Below are 24,289 nucleotides of genomic sequence, written 5' to 3' on the forward strand. Positions count from 1 at the left end.
CTAGTTTTTGCTGTGTCTATGGGTGCTGCGTTGTGCAGCACACATACAAACAGCAAAAGGCCATTGATCGTTTATGTGCAGGAAGATAACCCTTCCTGTATGTAAACAATCAATAACAAAAATATGTTTCTATGTATGCTGCATTAAGCAGCACACACAGACGTTTAAAAATGCAATTTCAGATTGTTTATGGTGCAAGGGTGCCTGCATTGGCTAAAATCAGTGCCAGCACAGGGGGAAGCGCAATGCTGCACCCTATCCTTGCAAATGTTGTGCAACCCTGCATTTAGGAAGTGGCATAGCGCTGCGTTAAGCCAAGAGGGCTAATGCAGCACTCCATCACTTCCTAGTAAATATGCCCCTCAGTTCAGTGAAACTCTCATGCAGGGGCATGAAAGACATAATGACAAAGGTCTGTTTCATGATGCAGGAAAATAATTTAGGGATGCTAAAAGTGTTACTGTTCACATGCAGTAGGGCATTCACAGCCACTCAAAATGAAATCTTCCCTATCAAGACACAAGTGAGGATTGTGCAATTAAAGTATACATTGTCCTCAGCAAAGGTCAATAAGGCATGAATGAGTTTACTTTGGAAAATCATAAATAAGAGCACTTTGTGCATCAAGAGGCTTGATCTGTTCTATTCCTCTCGCACATCAGCCCACTGAGATCAATCACATCCTATAATTTATAAATATCATTTGCTTATTCTATTGTTTGGCCTCACTAGGATTGCGAAATGTTTAGACATCAGCAAAGCACCTTGGAAAACACATGCCACTGGGTAAGTCTCCAGCGCAGTAGTGTCGCTGTACGTGTGGAGCACACACCTTATGTGGCAGGATTGCATGCAAAAAGAGCTTTGTGATGAACACCGTTTAGGACTGCGCAGAAGTCCATCTCTTGTGTCACTGGTACAAACGTTCACAGGCATCTCGGTATGATTTTGTAAATGGGAAGAGTCCATTTTCATTACAGACGGCGTACCACATTTCTATAGATATTACGTGCTAGAGAGACGTGTGAATTATGGTGTGCGTTACAAGGTATCACCCAACAGGTGACACGGAAAAATACCTTCCATTGATTGTATCCACTGTCATAAGTTTGAACCCATTGAGAAAATGGGACATCATAGGGTCAAATTAAGTGACTTAGACACAGTTTGTCTCTGAAAAAAGGCCACGACAAGGTGGATTCACACAATGGACCTGGGCTCTGGGTGCCGTTTCTTCGCATGACTTGGGCAATCCATTAATCAAGGCATGGCTTGGAGGTTCCACCACAAGAAGCAGAATCAGTCGATGGCCTTTATCGTAATCTGCGAACCGTGGCTCGGCCACGAGAGCCAACCAGGGTCAAATCATCGCAGATGCCGTATCGCAGCCCAGTGGCGCTTCGATTGTGCAGCAATAGCTCAATGTCACTCAATTGTTAAGGCAAATTTTTGCCTTTTCATTGTAGGCACAAAATGATCATCTGGATAACTTTGTCACAGGTTCAGATCACGGCATGAAGAAATGACGCAGTGGACTTTCATTGACCCTGGGATGACGATCCACGACAGATTCTTCATCGTCACCCAATGATAGCGTCACAGAGGGACAATCATTGGGATTTTATCGCAGGCACTAAGTGGCATGGATGAGATGATGATCCTTTGGGATTTTGTTGAAGGCACCATCCCACGGCAGGACTGAGGCATATCCTCCCAGTGGTCTACAGTTTATTACATCATGTCCCATACTTCCACAAAGGGTCACAGACCTCTCTGTGCAGAAATCTTTCCTATAAAAAATTGTCTTCCGCCATTATTTTCATATAGTGCAAAATACAACAAGAAGTTCTATTCAATTCCTGTATTTCCTGTTTGACCTTAGATGTCATTTTCGCAATGGGAAGGACGTTAACTGTACTTTGACTCCAGGCGCGGCCCTAAAGGGAGAAAAGAAGAAGAATGATCAACATAGCTCCACGGATAAATTAACCCATGTAACATGTTCAGTTACGCATACACGTATCATAGGATTGTTTTTAAACCAATGGGTTCCAAGTGATGTTAAAGAGACAAGAAGCTTGATTTGTTGATGATGTCACTTGGAACCCTCATGTGAAAATTCCAAGTTATTGACAGCTGCCCATCTGCAATGGTGCTATGCATGCCCTCCCAGACCACATATCTCTATGCAGTTGACACTATGGGTGAGCTGAGCAGATGCAGAGGGGCCAAGAGGAAGACATACACCACCTGGCCTCACCGCCCTCAATCCAACCATCCTCCAGCTGTATATTGCACACTCCGCCTGCCCCACCATCTTCTGGTGTAGACCTTACTCTAGCTGTATCTAATACATACACTCCGCCCACCCGACCACCTTCTGGCAGGGCTTAATTTGAGCCGGAGGTTGCCAGTGGGGGTCACTGGTGCTTTTTTTTGGGACCTGTACTTATTATCCTGCAGCATATATTTAACGAGTGTAAGACAGGGAAAAACACACATATGGGAAAGACAGAGGAAGAGAAAGACGGGACAACCTTCACGAAGGGAAAAAGCAGGAACCTGTATGAAAGAGAATTTGGGGCTGGGAGTGTCTGGTAAAGGATATAGGTCTATCAGCCTCGGTATTCGGCGCGCCAATGCTTAGTTGCACCAGACGCTGGCTTCTGAGCAGAGCTGCGGGCAATGGTAGTCTTTCTTTCACAAACTAAGCACTGCCCTATAGCTATTCTTAAATATAGGATAGAAACTAAATAAACTTGCATCCTGCCAATCTGCTCATATCTGCTACGTTTTTCAGGTCCTTGCATGACGCGCTGCTCCAGTCCAGGTTTTTTTACTTTGAATTCTGGGACTTGTAGTCCTGTTTTATAATAGAATACACAAGTCTCAGAATTCAAAGAAACAACCTGGGCTGGATCAGCAGATGGACCTGGGAAAGAATAACTGCTCACCATCCGTGCTCGAATTCCATGACCTAAACGTTTAAAACAAAGCTTGGCTGACAGTGGAGATCTGACGTCAGCACAGAGTGCCAGCTCCCCTCAGCTGCTGGTCTGTTGAGACCTGAGGCTGGCGGTGAGATGTGGTCTCTTGTCTCCAGTCCCCCTGCAACTCTGGTCTACAGAGACCGGAAAGAGGCGGGAAAAACAGAGAACGACTGTCAGCAGTTTCTGTGCTTTACTCGGGTCTGGGAGGGAGTCTGGTGACGCGAGTGCTTTGATGTCACAGCCACACAACTACTTTTGTTGTTCACGGCTGTGATTTAAATATGAGGGTGTGAGTACACAGGCTCCCTTCATAAAGCACACAGAAACATTTAATTTAAACACGTAAAAAAAAACTCTTCCTGATCCAGCCACTAGATGGCAGAACAATGCAAGCGGAGATGTAGGATGCAAGCTCTACTGAATAATTATAGAATACAGCATACAGCCCCGCATGCCTTATGTGGCATACGTGAAATCAGACAGGAATACTTACTTTTGCGGGAGCACAGGCCTGTGAAAAAAGTGAAAAACATATTATCTGAATGTGCATCATATAGAGTTTTTTTTTCGTACACAAATACATTCCAGGATAAACTCATATTCACAGTCCAGAATATCATCTGAGCTTTTTTTTTCAACAAGTAAATGTGCTTTCTAAAAATAAGAGAGTCGACTAACTCTCCCCCGTGAAGTATGCAAATTTACTAGGAATAGGGCTTCTCGCCACACTCTCTCGGTGTAGCTGTGCAAACCCTCCCTACCCCCCCCCCCCCTCCCCAATCCCCCTCTAATTCTCTCTACCTTCAGCCCCAGCGGAAAAGTAAACAGAAATGGGCAGATTTACAAGTTCCTTGTGCCACTTTTGCGTCACTTTTCCTATGTCTCCCCCAAAGTTTAAAAAAAATATATATATATTTGTTGTGTCATACAGCGCAAACTTCACCCAATAGGGTTTCATAACACTGTACATATGGATGGGGGGCGGGGGGGGGTGTCTCGTGCCAAGAGCTACCTAAGAGGCACTCTGCCCCTCTCCACGCCCCTCCCAAAAAACAAAAACAATGGATCACTGAGGCTGTCCCTGATGTCCTGGGCTTGTTTTCACATCTTTTAATGGACATCAGCCGCTTACAGCCTCTGAAAACGAGCTGAAAATCCACTATTTGCAGTGGTTTTCACCTCCCTGCCACCGTGTGATTTAGGCTGCTCACCTGGTGACCGTGTAAAGGGAGCTGAAATTGTGTGCCAGATGGGGACACCGTGTGCACAGAGGCAACAGGGGGCTCTGCAGGGCCCCCTACATTTCCCCACCGCCCCTGTTTTCATTGCAGGCTCACCGCCATGAAAACTGTGGCAGTGAGGAAAGTCGTGATACGCTTGGCGGTGCCGCAGCCGCACATTGGATTTGCCAATACCTGTTTTCTTTGCAACAGCTTATTATAATTTTACCATTGCAAGATGGTTGATACATTTGGAAGCAATGTGTCGGCCATCTTGGAAGACTGCAGAATGATAAGGTGAGGCAAAAGCATTCTCAGACTAGCATCCATGCGACCGCGTGAACGGCCACCTTTGAATGGCTTTTGTTATACTGTCAGAGAAAAAATTCAAGGATGACCACCTATATGTGCGCGTGGTCATTCATGGGCAGCAATCTCCGTGTAGTTTTGTTAATCTTTATTACAAAAAACATTGAATAAGAGCCAGTATGGACATGCTATGCATGGATGCGCACACACAGGCGGACTTCTTGGAATGTTTTAAGGCCCCATGTCAAGATGGCAACCATTAATAAGACCCATTCAGAATGTAGGGTGCAGGAAGCGGAAGGAAGAACCTGGTAGCAGTGTCAGGAAGCCGCAGCGCCCTTTCAAATGTTAAAAGAAAACTAGAATGATAAAAATGGAGAGACATCGGCCCCCCAGTCCTGGCACTGAATTAGATTTTTTTTACCACCTATGCACATGTCCACTGGAAAAAGGCTGTCAGTAGACTTCCAACAGCCAATAGATGAAGTGTGTTGGCTCTTGACCCATGCTGAACAGTATGATGAATGTAAGCTAAAAATGATTGACATTACAAACGGCCAATGGAAGCAAGGGGCAGACCGAAAGCAGCTTTATATATGTATGTTAATGTTTCCTTTATTTTTTTTAGATTTTTTGGGAAGACAAAGGCCTTTTCTAATGCCAGACCTGCCAAAGTGACCTCCCCAAAAATTGAACAAAATGTGGGGGAAGAAGAATGCTAGTGCTCTAAGGCTGACTCACGGGGTATGCAGAGCTTTTCAGACCCTAAAGTAAAAAGATAATAGTTTGTATGTATATTTCTCCAAACGGTCTGATAATTCTACTGAAGTAACCTGAATTTTACACTATTAATGCTATGGAGAAATTTCGGACCTCAGTTGCAAGCCCATTGGGCTGCCGGTGCGTCACCATGTTTACAATGCCACTCAAAGCCACCCTACATGACTTTTCACAGCCTTGTAAATATGGGTGTTCCCACGCAAAATCCATGGAATCTGCCACATTCCCAGATTTACAAGGCTTTGTCAAGCTGGGAATGAATTAGAATCCTGGAGGCGTAAGGAGGCGCAATGAGGAGAAATACTTTTATTTTCCTCGTTTTTTCCCTTTCTATGCGAAGAAAATGCCTTTAATGATTGTTTTAGGGCTGGACGATGTCCCTTCCTACACAAAAACAATCATCCCCTCAGCCCAGGCACCCTTGCAACATAACGTAAGGGTTTCTGCGTTGACGCATGGCTGCTGTTTGTGCGCCATTGCAGGGGAGGACAGGAATACGACGTATCTTGTAGAAGCGACGCATTCCTGCCCTTTTATTTTGATGCACAGCAGTGCAGCAGGAAGGCCTGTGGCACTGCCGTGCGTCCTTTGTTTTTTGTAAATTAATTTGTATGTGATTTTGTACAAACTTTGAAACAACAGTGATGATGATAATATTAACAAAAGCAAATAATAGTAATAGTAACAGCAATATTAATAATAGTAAAAAAATAATAATAATAACAGTAATAATTATAATTATAATTTTCATATTTAAAGCATGCAGCCTGCACCCAGCACCCCTGCTCCGCCCCGGGCCGTGGCCGCTCTTACCGGTGCGGCTTCGGTAGTTGGCTCACAGAGTTGGTCGGGGGCTGTTTGACGTTGGCGGGAGGAACCATCACGAGCAGGGGCTCCCGGACAGGGAGAGGATTGCCGGGCAGGGGTCTTCGAGGAGGATTCTGCTTTGGTATGAGCTGTGGAAAAAAACAACGGGTGGCATTAAAGGACAACTCTCTTTAGAGCATTCGACTTCCAGTTCTGGAATATGGTTTTGCTACTGGCGTAAGCACTGTGGACATTTACTGCTTATCCAAGTCTCTCATGCTCAGCCGGGTAAGTAAACGCAGAACGTCTCCCTCGGATTGAGCATTGCGCATCTCTAAATGTTTCTCCTCCCTTGTCTCCTGTGGGGGAGAACATCTAATGTACTGCATGGGATTGAGAGCTGAGCACCTCTGGGTGATCCTTCTCTTTGTGCATCCGGGTCACTCGTAAATACGCCTGGGCCAGCATAACAGAAGTGCCCCAGGGGCGCAACAGACGTTTGCGCTCCCCTGGGGCACTTTGTTATTACAGAAGAGGCAGCAAATACCTGCGGCCTCTTGTGTAATTCAGATAGCGCTGGCACACATGTTGTGCCAACACTATCTCAAGAGGGTATTCCCTCATTTGCATTAGGGCATAGCCCCATACAAGCGAGGGAATCTCTATACCTCTGCGCCCGCACCGTATTATGGACATGGACGCAGTGGAGAAGGAGTTGTCAGGAGGCTCACTCACAATACACCAGAAAAAGGTGACACACTGACAGTGCGCCCCATGATGGCAGCCCTCTGAAGGTGCTCAAGGGGTTCCTTTGGACCCTCCAGACATCACCTTGCAGGTGGGCACAGTCACTCACTGCACCCGTCTGCAACGGGCTCTCTCCTGCCTCTTTAAAGTGTAGGCGGGTGCCACCTGCACAGTGAAACATGGAGAGACAATGAAGCAGCCGCTCCATATTGCACTTGAATGCGCTGCCCCCAGGGCCGGACTGGCTACCGGGCAGTTGTGTGTGCTGCCAAGCAGGGGGATGATTTCGTTGTTGGGGACCTGTGTGTGCAAAACGAAATTCGTTTTGCTTTTTTTATTTCAAAGTGCACGCAGGTCCCCAACAACGAAATAAGCCCACACCACGGAGAAATCATCCCTCTGCTCGGCAGCACACATAACTGCCCGGTAGCCAGTCCGGCCCTGGCTGCCCCCAGGGCAGCACGAGCTTGCGGCTGCCCTCAGTGCATCCAACCTAGTAGGGCACACTTTCCCTGTTTGCACACGGCACACCTGTTTGAAGGGCACTGCAAGTACCTGCGGCGTCCTCACGGGGCTGGTCGGAAGAGGTTTCTCCGGAGGTAGCAGCTTTGACTCAATGTCTGCTGTTTTCGCTTGCACCATAGGAGATTTCTTGACAGGCGGCGGGGGTCTGCTTGGCTTCAGCTCTGTCTGGGGTCGAGAGACCGGGGTGGGAGCAGGGCGGAGAGGGCGGACAATGTTTACTGGCTGGAAGCCATTTTGAACTGCACCTGTTTTAGGCTGAAATATATCTTTCGCTGCCTGCATGGGAGAAAGAAAAACAAAAACAATAGCATCAGCTAAGGGGAAAACTGAGAAGAGACACAGAGATCAGATGGACAGAAAATGGAATCACGGAATGAGTCAGGCGGATGGATGAAGAAGCATAGATAGTAGTTGCAGAAAAGAGCGCAAAGGAAAAGGCAGATGGAAGAGTCGTGGAATGGCAAGAAACTTTACAAAGGACCTTCATGGCTGGAAGTTGTTTATTCAGACTGCACGTATTGTCTTCACAACTTGTTTTTTCTATTTGTTTCACTGGTATTCAGCAGCTCTTCCTTCTTAATCACCTCTAGGGGCTTGAGGAGTGGGTAAACAGAAATAAGATGAGTTTTTGTGTCAAACCTAGAGGCATATTTACAATGCCCCTGAAACACTTTTATGCCCTCAGAGCATCACTTTTGTTACGTTTCGGTGATGCAGTGTGCCGGCCCATATTTACAAGGCCACGCAAAGCAATCCTGCATGGCTTTTCATGGACTTGTAAATATGGAGTAAGGCTCTGCCTTCCTCTGAGTGGAAGAGGCTTTCCATGGATGCTGCTGTGGGTTTCCATGGATGCTGCTGTGGGTTTCCATGGATGCTGCTGTGGGTTTCCATGGATGCTGCTGTGGGTGTTCCCATGCAACACCCATGGTTTTTGATACTGTGCCATATTTTCAACATAGCTTGAATCTGGGGGCAGCGCCAAAACTACTGCCTTCTCAAAGCAGGCGTAACAAGGAGAAATGTTCACATTTCTCCTAATTTGTTCCTCTTTCCACATGTGCTGTATTCTGCAGCACACACAGAATGAGGAAAACACCGCCTTTGATTGTTTTTGTGCAGGAAGGTGTCTCTTTCTGCACAAAAACAATCATGCCAACAACACAGACGCCCGTGCCACATAGTGCAAGGGTGCCTGCTTTGGCGCTCGACTGAAGAATGTGAACAGGCTCCGGAAAAAAAGGACAGGATTGCATCATATCTTGTAGTTATGGCACACTCCTGCCCTTTTCTTTTGACATCGGGCAGCGCAGCTAGAAGGCTTGTGGCGTTGCCCTGCACCAAAAAATTGTAAATATCCCCCCTAGTTGCTTAACCTCTGTGTGGATGGTCCATAGACTAGATTGTTGGCCTTTGAAATGAGTTCTGAATATGTTCCTGCTTGCATGAGCAATCCTGTTGTATGTCGTGAGCAAGGGACCTCATTTAGGGATTTTTTGCTGTAGGGCAGCGCAGCAGCTGCGCTGGCCTTGGTGCTATGCTGCCCTATGGCAAAAGAAAAGGGCAGGAATGCGTCCTGTCCTTTTCCCCTGCGACGTGGCACAATGGGCTGCTGTGCGCCAATGCAGGCACCTTTGTACCATGGTGCAAGGCGGCCTGCGTTGGGCATGATTATTTTTGTGCAGGTAGAAAAACCTTTGTGCACAAAAAAAAAATCACAAGAGGCTATTCCCTCTTTCTGTGTGTACTGCAGAATGCAGCACACATAGAAAGAGGAAAAACTAGGAGAACTAAAGATATTTCTCCTTGTTGTGCCTCCCTTACACCTCCTCTGGGGAGGCGTACGTTTTTGGCGCTGCCTCAGACTTACGATTTCTCATAAATCTGCGGTAGGGTGAAAAAGCCATAGATGTTGCTGGGAACGCCCCCAGTAACACCCATGGAACACTCTTTTCACGCAGTATGAAAGGGGCACATATTTATAAGGCCACTAGCAGCCCGTCCCGACGTTGTCCGGGTATGAAATAGAATGGTTGTAATGTGTGTATTCAGATACGGTCATTCGCGTGTTCCCGCGCTTGTGGCCCAGCTGCAGTCCTTGTTGATGTTAGCAGGCGCGTGTCCCCCCGCTTGAGGCCCAGCTGCAGCCCTGGTTCATGTTAGCAGGCACATGTAATTAGTGTAGTGATCTGCCACCTGAGCCCGGCTACAGCCCAGGCTGATGTTCGCAGGTGCGTGTAATTTGGTTTAATGTGATAGTTCAGTAACAGCGCGCACGAGAGGCTGCAGTAATTGTTCCCGCAGACACGCTCAGTTGAGGGCCAGCGGCGACCGTCTAACAATTAGAATTGTGTGAGTCTTGAATGATTGTTTCCTGCTGTTCTTATTTTTTTATGATCCACACCGATGCTCTTCGGCCCGAGTGCTTTTTAGACGCACCCAGGCCAAGCCACACACTGCGTTCGGCCCTTTCAGACGCACCCAGGCCAAGGCACACACTGCATTCAGCACCCCCAGTATGTGTGAGACAACGGGCAGTCCCCCGAGGGAGTCTTGCGAATGGTTACTTACCACGCTTCGAGGTGAACGCCTTTGTGACGACCCCAGCACACGGCCACAGCAGACGATCTGATTAATGTACGACCCAGGTGGCATGAAGTGCGGAATGTAGCACACGCCCCCAGCGTGCCCCTTGATGCGGCGCAATTGCGTAATTGGCGCTCCACATGGCATGAAGGGTGGACACACGCCCACAGTGCGGACACACGCCCACAGTGTTTGTCACGGCCCCAGCGTGTCACGCCCCCAGCGTGCCCCTTGGTGCGGCGCAATTACGACTCACATGGCATGAAGGGCGGAACGTACCACACGCCCCCAGCGTTTGTCACGCCCCCAGCACACGCCCACAGCAGAACGCAGACACGCCCACAAGGGACTAATTTGCTGGCACGGTTCTTTTACCTTTTAAATGTATATGGGGGCCGTCTGCATAGCCTATGTCCTTCTGCTGCAACTGCCCTTTCCAACGCTGTATTGGGTGTTGTGATTTGTGCTGTGGTTACTGAGATTACCCGCCTCAAAGGTTTGGGCTCTCTCTTTATTATATTAGTATGGATATATATATATATATATCTCGCTACTTCCTTTTCACGCCGGACCTTGCACTCAAGCACGGGTGCTTGTTTGCGGGGGGCGTGCCCCGCTATTTATCGAAGCTACTACCTTCTTGACTTGCAAAAGAAGAGACAGCACTCTCGGGAGGAGGATCAAAGATTTATTTCAGACCCTCTGAGCACCAGCCGCGTTTTGGCTACTGCTGACAAAGGCAGTAGCCGAAACGCGTCTTGTGCTCAGAGGGTCTGAAATAAATCTTTGATCCTCCTCCCGAGAGTGCTGTCTCTTCTTTTGCAAGTCAAGAAGGTAGTAGCTTCGATATATATATATATACATATATATATATTGATACCCCTCGGTTCCTTTTCGCCAGAATTTGCAGCGCTCTCTTGACGGTTCGTAAATCCCCGCGGCAGAACCACGCCGCATTTAAATCCACAACAAATTCCCCCAGCTGGGAGAAAAACGGGGCGAACTCGCGTTTGTCTTCACTTATGTGCTTTTTTATTTAATCCTCCCAGCATGGAGTTTCTCAAGCAGGCAGGCACAAATCTACGGGTTTCGGGATAGCATATCCCTTGTTCACGATCAATTTGGCTCCAGGCTCTCAGTCTCAATATAGTGAATCACATTATTACATCATTTCCTGTTTGATGTTATTTTGGCCCTCGGCCTTCTGGATGATGTCGTTTTTTGCAATTCTTTTTATAAATTTTTTTATCCGTCTGCATAGCCTATGTCCTTTCGAACGCTGTATTGGGTGTTGTGGTTACTGAGATTACCCGCCTCAAAGGTTTGGGCTCTCTCTTTATAATATTAGTATGGATGACATGCCACATAACCCGACTTTACTTGGCCTTATAAATACCGGAACTTCAAAAAAGTAACGTTTTCGGTGGCTCAAAAGTTCCGGAAGGGCCTCATAAATGAGGCCCGATGTATTTTGTGGCTCCATGTGGATGAACGTGTAAATGAAGCAGAGACGTCTGACGGAGGCCTTGGGCATTAACAGTGAACCAATGGTGACTGAGTCCCACGGATTTAGTCCAGTTACTGGCTGAGGAAGTCCATCCTCCTAACATTTACATAATGCCAAATGGTATCCAAGCGCTAGCAACCAATTCTTGAACCAGCTGGCCTTTCCAGCTTGCCGTCATTCAGAAAGACGACCTGTGCTTACACCTTGTGGCCCAGTGTGTGTTTGTCACAAATGCTCCACAAGGAGAATTTTGGCCACAGACAGACCTCCATGTTCTTCCAGGAAGCCATTCTCAATTTCACATTTTTTGTAATCTGGACACTTCGGCTTATAGCTTTATTAAAACTGAATAGGGAAGATATGACTTAATTTCATTTTATCCAGATAAAATATATTGAAGAATAAAATGTATTTACTATGATATGGCTAGGCTGTATTATCTTGTTTCTCTAATCCTTGGATTTTATTTTGCATTTAATATGCTATTTGTCTCGTTCATGGAAACAAATACGAACCTGTGACTTTTAAAATTATGAATCTTGAATTAAGAGAATTATTACTGTTATATATTTTAGTTCTAAATGTGTATTAGTGCTAAAGATAATTTCTGGGTGTATCGCGTGTATTTTTTACATAAATTGTGTACATTGCTAAAGGTATGGCCACATGCAGACCACTATCTATCAACATTATAAACTGCTAGTATTACCTGGACAGGATATTTTGAAAGTGATATCCAGGAAAATTAGACAGCAGAGTGATACCTGCTTGCAAAATTCTGATGGGGTTAAGCTGGGTCTGGTGGCTTAGTGGATTAATGCGCCCACTGTAGGGACCTGTGTTTGACCTTGCGGTCACAGGTTCAAATCCTACTGGGTCAACTCCGCCTTTCATCCTTCTGAGGTTGATAAAATGAGTATTGTTGGGTAACAATATACATCTGTTATTTAGCGCCAAGTTGCCCATGGGTGAACATGAGCTTTACAAAAGCACATTTTATGTTAATCTTAGCTCACGCAAAGAGTAGAAAAGTACTTAGAAGAATGGTCTTTCTTATTGAAACTTTTAGTAACTCTAAACATTTTTCCAAACTTCGTAAAGCCATGCTACGTCACTGACTCCAGCGAAGCATGGCGCGTGGATTATAAACAAGGCTGTTGATCTGATGCAGTGCCCTCCAACCACTCAGACAAGGACAGGCCATGAGAAGAGATCCATCCAGGCAGCAGACATGGACTCCTAGCGGGAAACATCACTTACAACGCAACTTTTACCACGCAATGCTTTTACATCGCAACTTTTACAACGCAAACCATTACAACGCATTGCGCAGGGGGGCGCTCTAGGATAGGGAATAGATTTAATTTACTATCCAACACCTTCCCTACTATCCACAGGGACTGGAGTTGGAATAGTAAATTAAATAATTCACTATCCAGCGCCCCAAAGCACTATGCGTTGTAAAGGCATGCGTTGTAAAACTTGCGATGTAAAAGCATGCGTGGTAAAAGCATGCGTTGTAATGTCATACATCCACTCCTAGCAGGAAGTGCTTGGGTCTTACCTTGATATTGTTGCTGGGTTTAGTGGAAGAAGAGACAGTCTTCACAGTGAACGCTGAGTTTGTGTGGCCGGTGTCTCTTTTTTTGCGATTCAGGGCTCCGTTCCTGCTGGAAGAAAAGAGAAGACGAGCACAGTCGTGAAAGAGTTGTGAGAGTGAAGCCTACAACCTGCAGAGCAGATTGGAAGGCCTAGCACAGATCACATTCACTTCAACAGGGAACAAAATCAGAAGAACTGAGACCTGAGGAGCAGTCCTGTGCCTGGCAGCAGCTGATAATCTGTGTTTCAAGACTGGAGCCGAGATGTACTAAACCATCACGCAGCGCAGTGCAGCAACTGCGAATGCTGCGCTGCGTGAGGAGAGCAGGAGAGCGCCATATTTACAGAAATATGGCAATCTCATCCCCTCCCCCGAAAGCCAGAGCAGGAATTGTGCTGCTGTGAGCCACGAACACACCTTTGCGTCATAGTGAAAGGGTGTCGGCGTGAGTCTGGCGTTGGTTTTGTGCTGGAAGGATATCCTTCCAGTACAAAATACTGGGCCTCATTTATGAAAAGTGACGCATCACTGCGTGAAAACAGCGATGCGTCCCTTTTCACATCGCACTCCCTGCGACACCAATGATGCGTCATATTTAATGTATGACGCATCATGTCGCAAGAAGTTACAGATACGTCAGTATTTCTGACGTATCTGTAAGCGCAAAAGTGACGCATTGCTGGGGTGTGTCACAAAAGTGACGCAACTCCAGCAATGCGTCCTTTCACATGGGGCAAGCCCCATGTGAAAGGGCCTGCGTCAGTCTTATGCCTGCTGTGAGGTAGGCGCAAGATTTTGACGCAACGTCGTCCTAAAAGTGACGCAATGAAATCTCATAGATTTCACTGCGTCACTTCTACGACCCTTCCTTGCGTCAATACGCCCCCCCTTGCATACTTATACCTGGCGTAGGTATAATGTAGCGCAGTGGTTTACAAAGTGACGCATCTACCTAGATGCGTCACTTTGTAAATATGGTGCAACAAGGCACATTATTTACACTGCTGGTGCGTCACAAAAAGTGACGCACTGGCGGCGTAAAAGTGACGCACGGCCTCATAAATGAGGCCCACTGTGCTTAGGCTAACTTGTCCCATTTGTATGCGCGCTGTACAGTGCGGCACACATGCAAAGTCAGAAAAGAAAGGAGAAATAAAAGCATTTCTCGGTGATAGCACCTGGTTGAAGTGGGTGCTATGTTTTGACACAAAACTCTGTCTAAATTGTTTAAGTAAATGGGTTTTTGCATCAGAAACAGGAATGCCCATGCACCACGCCTGGAACGCCCCCTTTGCACTAAGTAATGCAAGTAATGCTTTGCGCTCCTTTGTTCTGAATTTCCAGCGCTAAACATATTTTATGCTGGAAAGTAAATGAGTAAAAAAGATTTTGCGTTGTTTGCATCACTTTTTTGATGCAAACACTGTGCTACGTCTTAGTAAATATACCCAAGGGTTTCGAAAATATCTGGTCCTGCTGTTGCAAGGCACCTTGTGAGCTTCCACGTCCTCCAAAATATCGGTGATCTTCGTTGAGACCCTGCTACAACTACATTTATTTTCTAACTGTATGTTTATTTAATATCATGGCAAGTATGATTCCTTTCAGCCACTTCAGGTCAAGTATATATACATAGGTTATGTGGGGGCAAATTAGCAAGGGCTTCATCGCTGCTTTAGCGGCACTTTTGCCGCTAAAGCTGCGATTTTTTTATCGCCCTATCAGCAAGCTGTCGCTAACAGCTTTCTGGTGATAGCGGCCAGTTTTCCTATCCCCTTGCATGCCAGCGATAATTATCGCTAATGACATGCAAGGTAGGCGTTCCCAACTAAAATCAACTAAAAACAGTCGCTGACACAATTTCCTCCTATTAGCAATGCAGGCGACGCGATAAAAAAATTGCCCTAACCGTGATTATCGCTGGATTTAAATACCTGCTAAAATCCTGACTTAGCCATTGTTTTCTATGGAAGGTGGATTCTACGGCTGAATCCTCACCTGCCTATTAGCGACCTTTTCCTTAGCGATGGGAATTCATCGCTGGAATTCCCTCGTTATTGATGGAGAATTGCCGCTATCACTGGTTTATTAACGCCTTGGAGATAAACGTTGATAATAACGCGTTATCTCCGCGATCTAAACGAGCAATAAAAAAATACAGCGCCAAGCGCGTTTTGCGATGATTATCGCAAGTCCTTGCTAATATGGCCCGTGTTTCTTACATAGGGAAGAGATCTGGTGGACTGAGTCCGGTGGGACTTGGTTTTCCGAAAACCTATTGCAATCCTGAGATTATACTGGCATGCCGAGTATCGTAAAGATCAATTACACCTCTCACTGTTGTGTTTGACGCAGAGGGGCTGGCAGTAGACATTTATTTACTTATTATTTATTTATAGGATTTATAAATGGATCTGCCACCAGTGGTGCTCGCCACTAAAACGGAGAGATAAAAAAGCAAAATGTTTGAATAATCTGATAATCAATATTGAGACCAAACACTCGGATTACTTTGGAAAAAGCCAGGTCTTTAGGGCCTTTCCAAACTGCAACAGATCTGTTAAGGACCTCAGTGAGGCTTGGAGGGAAACCATATGAACGTCTTAGCTACCAGCAGTGGACACCTCGCTGGGTCTTATTGAGTGTTAGATGCTTTCTACAATGACAAGCTATGAGGGTCTGAGAGACGAGAAACTTGGGCAGGGTGCCTCATGCTTTGCACTGGCTGCCAAAGGCTTGTCGGCAATGGCCTTCATCGCTTTGTTCACAACAGCGATGGTTTGGTCAAGGTGGACGTGATGGGCATCCATATTGTCCATAGACCTGAGCTCCCAACTCACTCTCTCCATATTTGATTCTACTGAGTCTATTTTGATACATCAGTGTCGGTGGGACGGGGGATTCTGAATAGAGGAGTCAATGGGGCTTGAATTGCTTTCTTTGAGCCATCAAGAGCAACTTTAGTAATTTTAAGGCTGATCAAATCACTCATTTTATTTCAGGTGGAACACATTTTGTGGCATTGTCTATCACTCTTTATAGCTTCTGTATAAGTACACAGGATGACTCTTGCCATGGTCTTCTCACTATAAGGCCAAACTTTGAGCCAGCCATGCACAACATGTCTTTAGAAAGCTGTTAAATTATGTTGCTTGGCTCTTACTGTTTCTTTCAAATCTTACTTATGATTTTGTAAATAAATCTATTTTGACCTTGTTACCAGATTCTTTGGTCCTTCAACGACTGCTTGTGCACAATTTGCATTTAGTGCAAGGACATGATTTCCCTGCCGCCATTGACCAGGACACAGGCCACGCCCACCTGGATAGGCCACGCCCACCTTCCTCTCCACCCGGTATATAGAGCGCGCTGACTACAAGCGCTGCCTGTACTAATCGTGGAACCTCCTGATGCTTGAGCCGGGAGTAGCGCGAATTGCGTTTTTAAAACTGCTAATTGCTTTGTGTGTGTTTTTAACCATTTGCACTCACCGCCCTTGAGCACCACGCTCTTGCCACGAACCCCCCTCTGACAGCTGAGCATAACGCTGCCACCGGCGAGTGTTTGTTTGTTTCCCTGCCGCCATTGACCAGGAGACAGGCCACGCCCACCTTCCTCTACTCCTGCCTCCTATAAAACATGTGTCTATACAGGAAGCGCAGCGGACGAGCGCAGCGGGTGCGACGATTGCGCGCCGAAGGCGTGCATAAGGCAAGCTCGTCTGCGCTCGTCCGCGCCGAGTCTGGGCCAGGGGCCACGTCCCCTACATCTCATGCCAAACAGACCATAGCCTACAGCGTGGACGCTCTTCATGGCATGAGGTCCTCGGGACCGGTCTGTGAAATGTATCGCTATGAGGCAACGTCTCTTCCAGCCATCTGCCCAAAATGCAACGTCCCTCTTAACCTGTGGCAGACCAAAACCCCGAAGCAGGAATACTGTATGTTTCTACTAAACTGCAGATCCCTGCCAAAACATAAGGTGGAAATTTCTTTCCTATTGGAAGAGCGTATGCCGGACGCAGTGTTTCTCTCTGAAACATGGCTGACGTTCGATTCCGACCCTGCCGTTGTAACCTCCCTCCCCTCGGGTTTTCAAATCATTCGACAAGATCGTCCGGAGGGTAGAGGTGGAGGGCTAGCAATTATATTTAAAGAACAATATCACTGCAGACTCATCCCGGCAACCATCCCAGATTGTGAGAGCCTAGCTTTCTCGCTGGAGGTTTCTCCCAACCACTGTTTTTCGGGCACATTGATATATCGCCCACCTGGCCCCCCTAAACAATTTCATAATCTCCTACCAGTAATTGTGGCGCCACGCATTAGCGCTCCGCCAACTATACTGTGTTAGGCGACTTCAACTTTCACTTTGACTCACCGCTGGATCCCACGGCTACTACACTAGCCGACGACCTGGCCGCGCTGCAACTTATCCAACGAGTAAAAACATCGACCCATGTGAAGGGACACCTGTTAGATCCAGTGTTCAGTAACTGTGAGGACTTTGTGGTTGGGCTTCCGCTCCCCCTCCCTTGGACTGACCACTCTCTGGTGCCCTTTACTTGGTTTACCCAGAAACCCATTCCGGTAAAACCGACGATAAGACATGCCAGATCTTGGGCACGGATACCAACAGATGAATGGAAAAATAAACTTATGAAAGAACTTCCCCTTAATAATGAGGATCCATGTCTGGCAAACCAGGCCTACGAAAACTGGATCCTGCACTCTCTCGAAACCATCCTCCCCCTTAAGAAATTAACGGTAAAACGTCTCCATAAAACAGCACCTTGGTACTCGGAGGCCCTCAGGAATAAAAAGCGCCAATGCCGGAAAACTGAAAGAAAATGGCGTATAGACTACTCCATGGAGGAAAAGACTCGATATCGAGAGGAAATAAAAGCCCACAAAAAGGAAGTAAAAGCTGCTCAAGCGGCATACTTCTCTGACAAGATCCTAGCTGCAAAATCTAAACCTAGGGAAATCTTCCAAACTCTGCAAAAACTTACAAAACCCCCTCCCCCAAGTGCTTTGGAGGAAAAGTCTGTTTCCCAATGCAATGACTTGGCTGAATTGTTCTCAGCCAAAGTAAATAAAATATACGCTTCCTTCCCCTGCACTATCACTCCTCTGTTAACTCAGGATAAAACCAGGGCGACAGACTCCGTTCCAGTCTCTCCACCCATGCTTGACCACTTTCCTTGCATGGATCTCGAAGTTTTAGAGTCCATGGCCCGGAAAGTAAAATCTGGATCTCCAACTGACCCGGCACCCCCTGAAGTCATGCTGCTAGCATCTCAGACTGTCTTACCAATCATCAAGAACCTTCTAAACGCCTCTATCGCCTCTGGCATTGTCCCTCCTGCCTGGAAACGGGCGATGGTCCGAGCGCTGATAAAGAAGCCTAACTTGGACCCATCGGACTTTGGCAACTATCGTCCTATTTCCCTGCTCCCCTGGGTGAGTAAAATCGTGGAGAGGTACGCCAATCTCCAGCTGGTCAGCTTTCTTGAAGATAACCAGCTGTTAGACACCACCCAGACAGGGTTCAGACCTAAGCACGGAACAGAGTCCGCCCTCCTAATGGTCATCGAGGAGTCCAGGAAAATTCTTGATCAGGGAGGATCAGTGGCAGTGATCCTCCTTGATCTCAGCGCGGCGTTCGACACGGTCAGTCATATCACCTTACTGAACCGTCTTTCGAATGTCGGCATTGTGGACAAGGCCTGGCTCTGGTTAAAATCTTTTCTGAGCAACAGGTCATTCCAAGTGTTTGATGGACAGACAGTGTCTTCTAGCATTCCCCTGAAGTGTGGAGTCCCCCAGGGCTCCTCTTTAAGCCCCGCGCTTTTCAATATCTACATGAGGCCACTGGCTGAGGTAGTTCGTCCGTATGGAGTCAAGATCATATCCTATGCGGACGACACCCAGTTGGTGGTCTCATTAGCGCAGGAGGCTCTCCAGCCACTTTCAGGTGGACTAACGGAATGCCTGGAGGAGGTGAGGTCTTGGATGACTCTGTCATCGTTAAAACTTAATGGTGACAAAACGGAGCTTATGCTCCTGGGCCCTGCTGACCCCACCTTCTTCAACTCACTGTGGCCCACCTGTCTAGGTCCCCCCCCGGCTCCGAAGGATAACATCAAAAGCCTAGGGGTATGGCTGGACAGGAGTCTCTCACTCAACACCCAGGTCACAAAGCTCTCAGCCACCTGCTTTGGATTGCTTAGGACACTGAAGAAAGTTCTTCCTTTGCTCCCAATGGAGGCAAAGCAGATAGCCATACAGGGCCTGATACAGTCACGATTGGACTCCAACAACGTCCTCTATCTGGGTGCACCAGAGTACACCCTAAAGAGACTACAGCTGGTACAAAACTGCGCTGCCCGCACTCTGCTGCAGATCCCTCGCAGACTGTCAGTTAAAGCGGCACTGACCAGCCTTCATTGGCTCCCAGTGCGTAAGAGAGTCCCTTTTAAGGCAATGTGTATTGCTCACCAGGCCTTCTGGGATTCGGGACCTCTAATTACTCGCAGTCTAGTAAGCCAGTATCGTCCAGGTAGAGACCTGCGATCTAGCCAGGCTTTTATGGCAACAGTCCCAAGAGTCAAAAGGACTAGATCGGGTGGAAGGACGTTTGCCTTCAACGCCGCCAAGATCTGGAACTCCCTCCCGTCTCATTTAAGATCCAACACTGACCTCGTCTCCTTCCGCAAACAACTAAAAACACACCTGTTCAATTCTCTTCAATAAAAACTCAGTTCTCCTTCCCTTTTTTCCTGGTCTGCAACCTCACTCACCCCACCACCTGGTTCCTCTAGCGCTTGGACGCCTCAGGGCAGCAATTCGCGCTGTTATAAATCCACTTTCATTCATTCATCATTCATTCATGACACACGAGACACAAGAGCAGGTCCAGTCTTATAGCATGATATTTTATCTGCAGACATCCTCTGATGTGGTGGAAACATTTATTTCAATAGGACAATGTAGGTGCCCCCCTAACTGAGATACCGTAAGTAATACTAGTGCGCAGAGATGTGGGTCCATAAATGCGACAGGTATGGGCAAACATGGCCCAGCACTCACTGTGCTCCAGCTGAAGGCCACTGATGAGGCCCAAGAAGGCTGAAACTTGTATAGGACTTCACGCGTTCCCTCTAGAGGGGGCATGGCTGGCAGTGTGGACTGTACTATCCATAGGACCAAGTCTGACTTGCAAACGGCTACTCTGTGTTGGAAGCAACCTTGTGGACAAAACCCAGTGGTCAGGGATGCATCCAGTGGGTGAGAGTAATTTCAGCATTCCACCCTTCACGTTTTTGTTTTCCTTATTGCAACACCACAAGGATGGCACCACTTTAGCTGCTCAGACAATCCTTCTGAAAATGCTACGCTCAAGGATATAAAATACACTCTCGTCAGGGGGTCAGCATCACAAATTTACAGTTAAGGAGAGAAAGAGCTTGGGAACAGCAATGTGGGCAACCAGGAAGAGAAACGTTTCTTTGTTGACAGACAGCATCCCCTGCCCACTCACCTGTACGTGGCTTTGCTCTTCTTCAGAACCCGGTTCACAAAGGAGTTATCTTGACGGTAGCAGTAGTAGAGCACACCGGCCACCAGAGGAAGAACCACCATGAATAACACCAACAGAACCACCACGAGCACCGTATGATCTGAAGGGAAAGATGGGGAGAGTCAGCACCACTGTCTGTTTACCCGTTTGCTGCTGCCGTCGGCCAACGGCCGTCGCGAGCACCACCTGCGTAGTGCTGCGCACGTCCATTGGCTGACGCGACCCCGCCCGCGCAAGAAATCACCCGCACCGCTGCAGAATTTACGCCGTAGTTAACAGGTTAAACAAAACACCTGCACTTGTCGCTGCATACATAAATAGCACTGTACTTTAACTTACCAAGGGGAAGGGAGACACAGGCTGACTGGACATACAGCAACGTTCATATTCAAGACCGCCCACTGCAGAATTTCCAGACAGAGTGTAAAATACTATTCTTTCAGGAAATGCAGCTCTCTGCACCTCAGGGGCATATTTACAACTAAAGTGGCAGACCGCGGCTATATGCCAAGAAGGCTAACGCCACACTCCATTACTTTAGAAACGCAGGGCTGCACCGTATTTACAACAATACGGTGAAGCCCTGCGGTTCCCCCTGAGCTGGCACTAATTTCAGCGGCCTAGCTCCAACATAGGCACCATAGTGCAAAAGTGCCTGCATCGGGGGAATGATTGTTTATGTGCAGGAAGGTACGCCTTCCTTCACATAAGCAATCCAGAATTTGCAGCACATATAGAAACAGCAAAACAATTGAAATAAAGTATTTCTCCTCATTTCACCTGTTTAAGATCAGGTTTTCCCTGGTCTTAATTTGACACTGCCCAATATTTACGCCGCCCTTGTAAATATGGGGCAGCGTCAAAATCAATGGGTGTTGCGGTGGAACGTCCACCGTAACATAGATTGCCCAACCCTTTCATGCTAAGTATAGTGTGAAAGGGGGCCTTATTCACAAGGCTGTCTTAAAACATGTTAAGTGACTTAATGCCGCCTTGTAAATAAGGCAAAGGGTTTATCGCCACAGGAACGTCGATAAAAGTCACATTAGTGCGGCGATAGGGGCTTATAAATATGCCCTCAATTTCTACACTACTGGACTACTCCCTCCCAAACATGATCTACTGACTCAGAATGGACCTCACTCAGGGGCATATTTACAAGAACCTATCGCCACATGAAAGCCACTTTTTGTGATGTTCTGGTGGCAATAAATCCTTCACCTTATTTTCAATTATGCGTTAAGCCACTTAACGTGGCTTAATGCCGCCTTGTAAATAAGGCCCCCTTTCACGCTACATTTAGCGTGAAAGGGGTGGGAAGTGGATGTTACAGTGGGCATTCTGCTGCACCACCCATTGATTTTGACGCGCCCCTTTCTTATACATATGCCCCTCGCTGTCTGCCTAGTTGCTGCTCGATTCTCTGTAATGCAGTAAACTCTCTTCATAAAAACTTTATGTAACAGGAGTGACACCTGGGAATCTAGGATGAAAGCTAAATTTTTGTTCTTAATGAAAATTTGCAATTAGCTTATTATATCTATTTCATATTTATTTGGCGGAATTTATAAACAATAAATATGGGAACAATGACAGTTTCCCTTGTCACTATTTTCCCTTCTGAGAGACCCAAGTTGATCCTAGAATTTTTTTTCATCACCAGTAAACCTGCCCCATTGAGGCCACATAACAGTGGAAATGAGAAGAAAATTAGGGTACATAAAATCAAAAATAGAAACCAAACAAGACAAGTTAACCAAACTGGTCCGGAAATTCGAATATAGAACGGATGCAGGAAAGCACAGATTTTTTGAACATGTACAATATTTTTGTGTTGACTAAATTAAATAGATAAAATACTTCTTCAGTTAAAGAAAATGAGGCATAGAAGTTAGACTATAATTTGCTACAAGTTTTTGCTGAGTATTCTGGGTTTCTCTAATGAGAGTTAAGGCATCAATCTTAAGAAGTTCTGAGGAACGTCCTATGGGCTGCTGAAAATAGCCTTCCAAACTAACAGGAGTAATTGTCTTTGGAAAGTTCAAGATGTTTATTATAACTCACCAGATGCCACCCATGGACAGCATTCGGGAACATGATTGAGATTTACTGGAACCCAGAATTGAGACAAACTTGGTGGATAGCAAGAAAAACCTCCACATCTCATTCGACAAGGGCCACCACCAGCCCTGATCCCTCCTGGAGTTTCAGCAGCCCACACAAGATTGTCTCTGGCTGCTTCGAGAAGCGAAAAGAGGCATCTGACACAGCCCTCAACTTTATTTGGTTCTTCATCTTGAGACATCGTTGTTGATTAGAACTTTCACCGCTGTGTGCTCAGAATATCTTGCGTAGGGCTCATCGGGGCTCCTTGATTACTCAACCACTTTTATAACATCCACCTCTGGCACAGCTAACCTCACTTAAACTCCAGTTTCAAAAGTGCACAGACAATATTCCTCACCAGCAAACACTGGAGAATAGTGCGGAGAGAGATTTGAAAGACTACTATCAGCACATCATAGGAGAACGCTAGGTTGGTGGCAGCTGCCCAGCTCTTTGGGAACCTTTTTGACATATTTACCCTAACGCACAGTTAAGAGTCAGATCGGAACAGCTCTGACGTGAATGTGACGCCAGCGCTCGTGAAAAATTTTAAGATCGTTTTTTAAATGAAAATTACTGTCTAATTGTAAACTTACTCACTGTGTGGTTTATTTGCCTGTACCCCGCCCTGTTCCATCGCGGCTGGTGCCGTTTGTGTGGAGGGCGAGGCGAGCCGCCATCTTGGGTGGGGCCGGAACTGATTTTGCGGTCTAGTTCCCACGGGAGGCAGGGCATAAAACGACTCCAGGCTCAGGGCTCCTCGAGAACGCTAGGTTGGTGGCAGCTGCCCAGCTCTTTGGGAACCTTTTTGACATATTTACCCTAACGCACAGTTAAGGGTCAGATCGGAACAGCTCTGACGTGAATGTGACGCCAGCGCTCGTGAAAAATTTTAAGATCGTTTTTTAAATGAAAATTACTGTCTAATTGTAAACTTACTCACTGTGTGGTTTATTTGCCTGTACCCCGCCCTGTTCCATCGCGGCTGGTGCCGTTTGTGTGGAGGGCGAGGCGAGCCGCCATCTTGGGTGGGGCCGGAACTGATTTTGCGGTCTAGTTCCCACGGGAGGCAGGGCATAAAACGACTCCAGGCTCAGGGCTCCTCGAGAACGCTAGGTTGGTGGCAGCTGCCCAGCTCTTTGGGAACCTTTTTGACATATTTACCCTAACGCACAGTTAAGGGTCAGATCGGAACAGCTCTGACGTGAATGTGACACCAGCGCTCGTTAAAAATTTTAAGATCGTTTTTTAAATGAAAATTACTGTCTAATTGTAAACTTACTCACTGTGTGGTTTATTTGCCTGTACCCCGCCCTGTTCCATCGCGGCTGGTGCCGTTTGTGTGGAGGGCGAGGCGAGCCGCCATCTTGGGTGGGGCCGGAACTGATTTTGCGGTCTAGTTCCCACGGGAGGCAGGGCATAAAACGACTCCAGGCTCAGGGCTCCTCGAGAACGCTAGGTTGGTGGCAGCTGCCCAGCTCTTTGGGAACCTTTTTGACATATTTACCCTAACGCACAGTTAAGGGTC

The 24,289-nt window shown here is 46.9% G+C and overlaps 1 protein-coding gene across 1 annotated transcript in view; it reads right to left on the bottom strand.

Moving 5' to 3' along the window:
• Positions 1-1,745: 1,745 nt before the first annotated feature.
• The window catches only part of LOC144817776 (disintegrin and metalloproteinase domain-containing protein 33-like), a 565,915-nt gene continuing 543,371 nt past the window's right edge, over positions 1,746-24,289 (bottom strand). The window contains exons 20-25 of the mRNA XM_078674583.1: positions 20,617-20,755; positions 13,036-13,141; positions 7,409-7,654; positions 6,113-6,255; positions 3,484-3,501; positions 1,746-1,937 (exon numbers count right to left, since the gene is read on the bottom strand). Of these exons, the coding sequence (XP_078530709.1) occupies positions 1,886-1,937; positions 3,484-3,501; positions 6,113-6,255; positions 7,409-7,654; positions 13,036-13,141; positions 20,617-20,755 (704 nt within the window). The 3' untranslated portion in view covers positions 1,746-1,885. The remainder of the gene's footprint in view (positions 1,938-3,483; positions 3,502-6,112; positions 6,256-7,408; positions 7,655-13,035; positions 13,142-20,616; positions 20,756-24,289) is intronic.

The sequence above is a fragment of the Lissotriton helveticus genome, chromosome 2_1 (assembly GCF_964261635.1).
Source record: "Lissotriton helveticus chromosome 2_1, aLisHel1.1, whole genome shotgun sequence".
Taxonomy (NCBI): domain Eukaryota; kingdom Metazoa; phylum Chordata; class Amphibia; order Caudata; family Salamandridae; genus Lissotriton; species Lissotriton helveticus.